This window comes from Aphis gossypii, unplaced genomic scaffold (assembly GCF_020184175.1).
Source record: "Aphis gossypii isolate Hap1 unplaced genomic scaffold, ASM2018417v2 Contig01103, whole genome shotgun sequence".
Lineage (NCBI taxonomy): Eukaryota > Metazoa > Arthropoda > Insecta > Hemiptera > Aphididae > Aphis > Aphis gossypii.
This window is the reverse complement of record NW_026083462.1, coordinates 855-9,512: the sequence shown is the minus strand read 5'-3', so window position 1 is coordinate 9,512 and position 8,658 is coordinate 855. Positions and strand designations below refer to the sequence as shown.

The 8,658-nt window shown below is 26.7% G+C and overlaps 1 protein-coding gene across 1 annotated transcript; it reads right to left on the bottom strand.

Moving 5' to 3' along the window:
- Positions 1-734: 734 nt before the first annotated feature.
- LOC126555793 (uncharacterized) lies at positions 735-7,536 on the bottom strand. The gene is made up of 5 exons (XM_050210670.1): positions 7,473-7,536; positions 7,109-7,174; positions 2,454-2,983; positions 1,941-2,330; positions 735-1,793 (listed from the first exon to the last, which is right to left on the bottom strand). Exons 1-5 carry the CDS (start codon positions 7,534-7,536, stop codon positions 735-737), a joined length of 2,109 nt encoding a protein of 702 aa, XP_050066627.1.
- Between the last annotated feature and the right edge of the window lie 1,122 nt (positions 7,537-8,658).

The following is an 8,658-nucleotide window of genomic DNA, read 5'->3' as shown; positions in this document are numbered from 1 at the left end:
AGAAATTATCGGTTAGTGTAGCAAAAAATACCATTATGTTGTCGCTACCCCTAACCTATTTGCCTTGGTGATGGTTAAAATAATAAAATAACTATTGTAATTATTTATTTATATTATAATAATGATCAGTGTAGGTATTAATGCATTTTTCGTGTTTAATCCACTCTTTAATGACCAAATGTTAAATCAGTGCTAACTTTAAACTACCAGTTTTCAATTAGAACATTTTAATAAAAATTTTGTGTAAAAGTAGACATGTTAAATGTAATCAGAAACAAATAAAAATTATATTTTCGAAAGTACAGGCTATTGTAAAATACAAAGTAAAATATTAATGTTCAATCCATTGTAGCTTCTTATACAGTATAATTATAATTATAATAAAATAAAATTCAACATTGTATTAAACAAAAAACCTAAAAAATTATTATGATATAAAATTATGTATTAGGTACTTAATTAAATAGCTCTTATTTTTTGTAAATGTTGTAGACAAAAGTTTTTACTTTACGCCAATCTTTACCTGAAAAATAATGAATAAAAAGCCGATATTACAATATAATCATTTGTAAAATTACTAAAATTTCTAATTAGCTATTTTACCCGTCATAATTTTGTTATTTTTTTTAATAAATTCTTCGCATTCTTTTTTTTTTGGAGGTACTTTTAACATAATATGTTTTTGAAAATGTGAAGTAGTTAACTTCTTCTGATTTTCCGTCCAAGGTACACGTTCAAATTTTTTCCCCTTTTTTTGTTTGTTTTTTTTCAGGACTCCTTAATTCAGCTTTTTTAGATGACAGTGTAGTTTTTGGTTTTTTCTTTAGTTTATTTACTTGTTTTTCGGTATTAGGGGTGGTTGAATCAAGTATTGCAGTCGGTTGAACAGTTATTGGTTCTGGATCCTGATGATTTTTATCGTTATCTTCCGAGTCACTGATATTGGTGTTTTCATTGTCACTTTCTTCCGAGACTAGTCCTTCAACATTGACGTCAATTTCGTCAAAATTTTTTCCTCGATATTGGTCAGCTTCACCTTTTTCCATCATTAGTAGGAATTTACTAACTTTAGCAATTTGAAATACACTATCAGGCAATCTATAAAAAGATTTGTGTATTTCTTTGGAGTGTCCCATAAAATTTGATAGCTGTTCTACATCACCTTCATTAAAATTTAATAGTTGTGCTACCGTTGCAACTTGTTTTCGTAATTTCGTGGATGTCAATGCAGATGGATTTTTGGCGCCGCTTTCAATAGCCATTTTTCTCATTACTTCTGAAGCCCGAATGCAGCTATTTTCTGTATTTGGAACTAAAAACAAATATTCATTGCTTTTTTCACAGAAATTAGATCGAAGAGCAATTAATACTGATATAGATTTTTGAATTTTTGGGGTGAACAAAATAGGCACACCTCTTCCTCGCTTTCCACGTATTACTATCCTTTTAAATTTTTTTGTTAATTCCCGTTCCACAGATGACAGGGATTTCTCAACTTCTTCTTGAGGTGCCTCAGTTGAGCAATTTAAATATGTGTTTAGAAATATTCTTTGGACTTCTCCGGCACGTTTGCGATTTAATAAAATCAACTGTGCAAGTACAGTATCTTGTAACTCTTTAAATGAAATTATATCTAGTGGATTTTTTTTTAAAGCGCTTAAAGCATTGTTCTGCACAGTTAACAAATAATCTCTAAAAATTTTTATATCCGATGTCAATGGTAAGAAAGCCGGTTTATTCCATTTTCGCTGATAAAGTTCTTTTGAAGCATTAGTTGATAACTCGTATGACCACTGTTTTTGAATTAAATTATTTACAGTTTTAATATTTGAAATTATTATATCTGTATTTTCAGAAATAGATAAATGTTTAGATTTTTTTAATAATAAAAATTCAGCGATTTCGCAGCATTGCTTTAATGTAGTACCAATTTTCAGCACCAAGGATGGTGACATAAATGTGTCGTTGGTAGCGTCATATCCTGAAATAGATTTAGTACTGCTTATTATGTTGTCAAATAGTTCAGGTTTCAGGCAATCTATCAATGATTGGCATGTTTTCACAGATTTTCGCATCTCAATTAAAAAATGACCAAGTTCTCTCATTTTATTTGATACCACAGATATCAAATGCTTTTCTTTGTGGCATTTTAGATACCTCGATCCGAATGCTCTAATTAAAGTATCACCTTTAACTACCAATGATACTTCGTCAGGTGACATCCTGGAAAATACTTTTTCAACTAACTGTGTATCTTCACTTGTAAAAGCTATGAGTAGAGTTTGTGCGTTTGCCTGGACGTTTTGTCGTTTTCCATCAATTTCATTTTTCTTGAGAGAACATATTTTTATATGGCGACATAAATACTTTTTTCTATAAAGACCAAAACAAAATTTACATGGTAAATAGTCTGTAGCTTTAGACTGATCAATATTTTCGTTTGGTCTTCTAACAGGTTTAATTTTTGACGTATTACTTATGTTGTTAAAAAAGTTTCCACGTTTTCGCAGTTGGTCGATTAGACACTTTCTCTCTTTGGAACCTTTTTTTAGAGCCAACAATTTACCAACTTCAATTTCTTCACTATGTTTTCTAATGAGGTGACGTGAAAAATTTGTTATTTGTTCTTCACAAAAAATACACGATTCGGTTTTATTCCAAATGCGTTTATTAGTCAGTGCTTTTCTTTTAGAGACTTCAACAATAGCTAAACTATTATAATTTTTTGGTCTTGTAAAAGGTTCTTGAATAATATTTAACTCCATATCATTATCATCACCATGTACCGACTCATCTTCAGATACGGACTTTGATACTTTGGAGCTGACTGTATTATTTGAACTATCTTTGGATGATATACTACTCTTTTTATAGGGCTTGTACGAACTCCCTGAATCTTCTTCATCAATTGATAACTCGGAATCAGTGTTTTTATGTTCAATTTCCACGGACGTCAAATTTGTATATGTTTTTACAGACGATTCTAAAAGTATTCAAATTTAAAAAAAAATCATGTAAAAAACTATATCTAGATAAAACATAATATTATTTTTAATGAAATATTTAAAAGTTAAAACACTTTTTGTTTTAACATTTGTGTAATTGACTACATAATATAATCTTCAAATACTAAAAATGAAAATGTTGTTTTAATTTTGATTTTGATTTTAAGATCGAAATTATAAATTAGGTACAAAATACAAATTGTTATAAAGATATAAAATTATGTAGGTACTTTGTGATATTATTGATATTCGATAACTGAACTATCGGCTTCAGATTATTTTAGGTAAAATATATGTCAAATTTTAATTATAGTATTTGAGAATAATAACGCTATGAGATCCGGAATAAAATTTAATTTGAAGTAGAAAAATATGACGTATCGTAGCGAGATCCTAAATAAAAGTAAATAATGTTTATCGTTATGAGATCCGATATAAAATTGTATTTGTATAGTAGAAAAATAAGTATCGTAGCGAGATCCGAAATAAAAGTGAAAAATATGTATCGTTGTGAGATCCGATGTAAAATTGAATAATATGTGTCGTTGCCAAATTTGAAATAAAACAATAATGTATTAGGTATATTGTATAATCTATTTTAGGCAATTAAGGCAAAATCTATGACAGAATGTCGTTATATAATCTAAAAAAATATTTATCGGAAACAAAAAATATAAACAAGTTAAAATGTTGATATACTTACATATTTAATATTTTATGTATGGTAGTAAGTATTATTAATATAATTCATTGTTAGTTCTACTATGATGCATTTTAAACAAAGTCATTATATAGCATAGTTTATTAATTAACATGGGCGGATCCAGAAATTCATCAAGGGGGGGGGAGGGTAATTAAAATATATCTATCAGATACTATTCATACCTACTTAATAACATACTTATTATTTTATTAATATAAACATTAATTACTTATTATTTACTTATTAATATTTACCATTTACAATTTATTCTTACAAGCTGGTACAAACATTTTTATACTTTTATAAATTTATAAAATTTAAATATAATTAACTCAAGGGGGGGGGGGGGTATTTATCCTTTTACCCCTCCCTTGGATCCGCCACTGATTAATAAGCGTATTATTTTTAATTACTCAAAATATATAATTTATTTTATGAAAATTAGTTCCAATTTTCATTTAGAAAAATTTAATTATTTTTGATTTCATGAATTAAAACGTATATTTAAATATATTTGAATATTTATCAACCACATCTTTCATATTTTTTTAATTTCTATGCTAGAGTAGGGTGACCATACGTCCTGTTTTTTACAGGATTGTCCTTTATTTCAGCGTTGTGTCCTGTTGTCCTGACAAACTTCTTTCAGGACGCTTTTTGTCCTGTTTTTTTGATCAAACAAAATGAATGAATTTGAAAACGAAACTTACGAAAGTAATGAATAATGATTATAATTGTAATCTTGTAATTGTCTGAATTTATCAGTATGGAGTATGATGATATGTTTACGAGTTAATCTTATACAGTGTTATTAAAAATTATGTTTAAATTAATATGTATTAAGTATTAATAAAAAAAATTAAATTATTATTAATTTTGTCCTGTATTTTTTTTTTTTAAATATGGTCACCCTATGCTAGAGTATAAATAAAGTCGTTTAATATTTACAAAATATACAACTAAGGTGTTGTATGGGACACTGTAATGGATGTGTTAAATTTGATATAAATAATTATTGCAAACGAAAACCGATTCGTGCGAAGACTTTGTATGTCTGTCGTGTCTATCTCTCTGTCGCCCTATATTACTACAAATTGATATGATAATATTATTGCTATTTAAGAAACGTTTTTAACTATTAGTTTAATAAACTATAAAATAAAAAACAAAATAACTAAAATCGGTTATCTTCGGTTATTCGATCTCATTTAATCAAATTTGAACATAAAAATCTATAAAAAAAACTATTATACTTTTAGATTTGTTGATTATAATATGAACTAGGTACTTAGGAAAAACTTGGTTGTACATTTTCGATCCTTGGCTATAAAAAATAAAAAATTTTTACATTCTTAACGATACGAAGCCTCCAAGTCAGATACATTGAAATTGCTATTATAAAAACTTTAAGAGAAACATTGTTTTACATTTTGTTAAATGTAGGTATATCACTTGAACCATTCGTGATTTTTTAATCATAGTTATTATCATACCCGTCTAAATACAATTAATGTTTTTAAATACAGTAATATAGAATTAATACAGAATTTGGGAAACAAGATCCTTTAAATATTTGCATATGAAACCGATTTGGCATTATCAACAATAATTTTAATTATTTAATAGGTAATTACAAAAGATAGGTATATTAATATAAAAGTTAAATTTGTATTGTATTATTATACTAAAGTATTACGTTACACAACTTACACTAATGGAATAGGTAGATAATAAATATTATTAATTTTCGTTTTATAAGTTATAACTAGGTTTATAGTTATTAATATCAATTATTTTTATTTTTTTATTTTATATAAAATACATTGATATTTTAGATTCTGCAAACAGAGAAATGAATGTATGGTTTTCAACAATGTTTTTATTTTTATTTTTAGAGTGAACGGAGTGATGAATTTATTGATTATACAATGATGTATGTTTTTTTTTGTGTTTGTGTACAGCATAATTTGTCGAAATAATGCTTCAATTTCAAACGTTTGGGGTGGTTTCCGATGGCAAAGTGGATATCCTTGGTGCATTATAGAGGTGAAAAGTAAACATTTTCCAACAGTTTTCAAAAAAATCGAAAAAAACAAAAAAAAGTGACAGAAAAACGGGAATTTTTTCCCGAAAAACCATTTTTCGACCAAATCGATTTTTTATATGGTTGTAATTCCAAAAACTAATCACTATAAAAACATGTAATTTTCACCAAATGATTATATTAGTATTATCTATGTACAGTTACATTTCTAAAATATTTTTCAGTTATTTACCAACTACAATTTTTAATTTTTTGTACATTTTTTTTACAAGTGTGGATAAAAAAAAATTTGGTTTCCTAAATAAACTTGAAAATTTAATACAAGGTTTTTTATAAATCGTTCTTATTGTAGTTAAAAAAAATAAAAAAATAAAATCGTTTGTTACAATTTTTTTTTTTTATAAGCGTTTATACCTAGTTCAAATTTTTACAAAATATGTCAAAATCATGAAAATTTGCAAGTAATTTTGTAGTTGAAAAATCATAAAAATGTCTGTGTTGATATTCAAGGTTAAATAATTCAACACTAAGTTTTTCTTCAAATAGCTATAGAGAAAACTCAAAACATAATTATAGGAAAAATGTTATGTGGGTTTGAATTTTAAGTTTTTAGGAAATTGTGTAACGATAACGATTTATCATCAAACGATTTTAAATATTTGTTATAATTCAAAAAGTATAAGTCGTAGATACTTAAAAATTCCACCAATTAATTAGATTAGCATTTTGTTAAAATGATTATTAATTAATTTTTAAAATATTTCATTTATTTTAATGCTATTTATAGGCATTTGAAATATTCGTTTTTGTTAAGCTTGGCTTACAATAATTATAAAAGAATTTAAATTTTGGTGTTTTCAGGCCATTGAAACATAAAGCACCTTTTTCACCAACCACAAGAAATTATATCCTAGACTTACAAATCATTTCTGTCTAACTGTTTAAAATCGTTTTTCGTATACAATGATACATAACATTGGATTAAAATTTAATACATCCATTATAGTAACTACTATACAGCAGAGCGTTAGTCACTTGACCACTCTTATTGTTTAGTTTTATTCAGTATTCCCATACCGTATATTTAACTCATTTCTTTACAAGTAAATTTATTGTTCGGTATATTATGTAAGTATAAAACTCTGTACCTCTTCCTCAAGCTTTTTTTTTTGGAAACATCAATATTTAATATCATATTGTTATATTAACTTTATGTATATTCGTGAAATGAAAATTAAATCAATTTTTTTAAATTTTAAATAAAAATAGGTAGACACGAATTCGTTCCTTCATAATGTAATAATTTTTAATTTTTAAAATATTTGAACTTATACAACTATACATATAATATTTTACCTGCATATTGACTATTTTCTGTCTCCATATCTTGAGATTCCAAAAATTTTCTTACTTTGAATTTCACTAAAATAAAATATACCTATTTAACATTTTAATAATATTAATGGTTAAATAAATAAAATAAAATAATGTGATACCTGTTGAATCGAGATCGTTATTGATTTGTATGTTGTTATTCGTATTATAATTACTCTTGGCAATTGTATTCATATCTATTTCAAAACAGTTAAATAAATTATTAATGTTCTTAAAAACTGTGTCGCTGCCATCGCTGATTTACGTGATGTTATGACGGCCAATTGTTCACACAAGTGGACAGATTCCACATTAATAAATTTGAATATTTTGAGTATTATCTTACCTTGATTTGTGGTACCCGCTGGTTTTAGCATTTCCAACATTTTTTTCGATCTTGTTGATCTCATTTTGATTTTTAAAATATTTATGATTCTAGGTATAAAATTATTAACAATGTAAAACTGTAATATATGTTATGTATATACTGTAATATTATAGTTATTACATAAAATATTTTAACACTTGTACTACCACTACTCATTACACACAAATAATAAACATATAATCATCACTTCTATACTACAACCAGAACAACCACAAGTAAGTCAGTAGTCCGTAGTCCGTTCACAATGACTGCAGGGAAGATTATGACGTGATTACGAAAATATTTAATATAATATGGTTTGGTACATTTGCTTATAATCTATAATATATTGTTATTAATAAAATTCAATGATTAATAATAAAAAAAATATAATAAACATTGGCTGTATAATATAGCATATAGATTCCTATATACATGCAGCGCACAGCTAAAAATAACTTGCTTTCTTTGAGAGTCCATGTCTAACCGGCAGTGTCGTGGGATGGCACGCGGGTCACGGGGATAGATAAAAAATACGGGTGCGGGTAACAGGACAGTTTTTGTATTGTTGACGATAATATTAAATTGTAACACATCGACAACAATCAACAACCAGTCAACATACTATTAACTATTAGCACCAGTTTGATAGTGACGAAAAAGTTATAAATTTTAATACTACTTGTTAAGACATAGCAAATTTTCTTTCACTAGTTTCAATAGTGTTCTGTTGACTGTTAGTTTTGATGTTAGAATGAATTGACCTATAATAAACTTGTATGTAAGAACATTATCTCTGTTTAAGCGTGGGCGATTTTTAGATATTTTCATTTTCAAGCAAGATAATAAAATAGATGTAAAATATCAAAAATTAAAAATGCTCATATCTCGCTCGAAAATTAAAATATCAAATAAAAGCCAACGCCTAAGCACAATCATTGTTCTTACCGATTTTGCCAACTTTGATGATTCCCATTTACACAAAAATTGACCTAGATTGAGACGGTTCAACGCAAAAACGTCTCTTCTATAATGATCGATAGGAAAAAAGGCTTACCTTAGGGCTAAATCGTAAACAAAATACGAAAAATAAAAACAATTACCTTGAACTAAAAATGATCTTTTTACGCGTTTTTTCGCACAGAAAATTGCTTACAATAGCTGT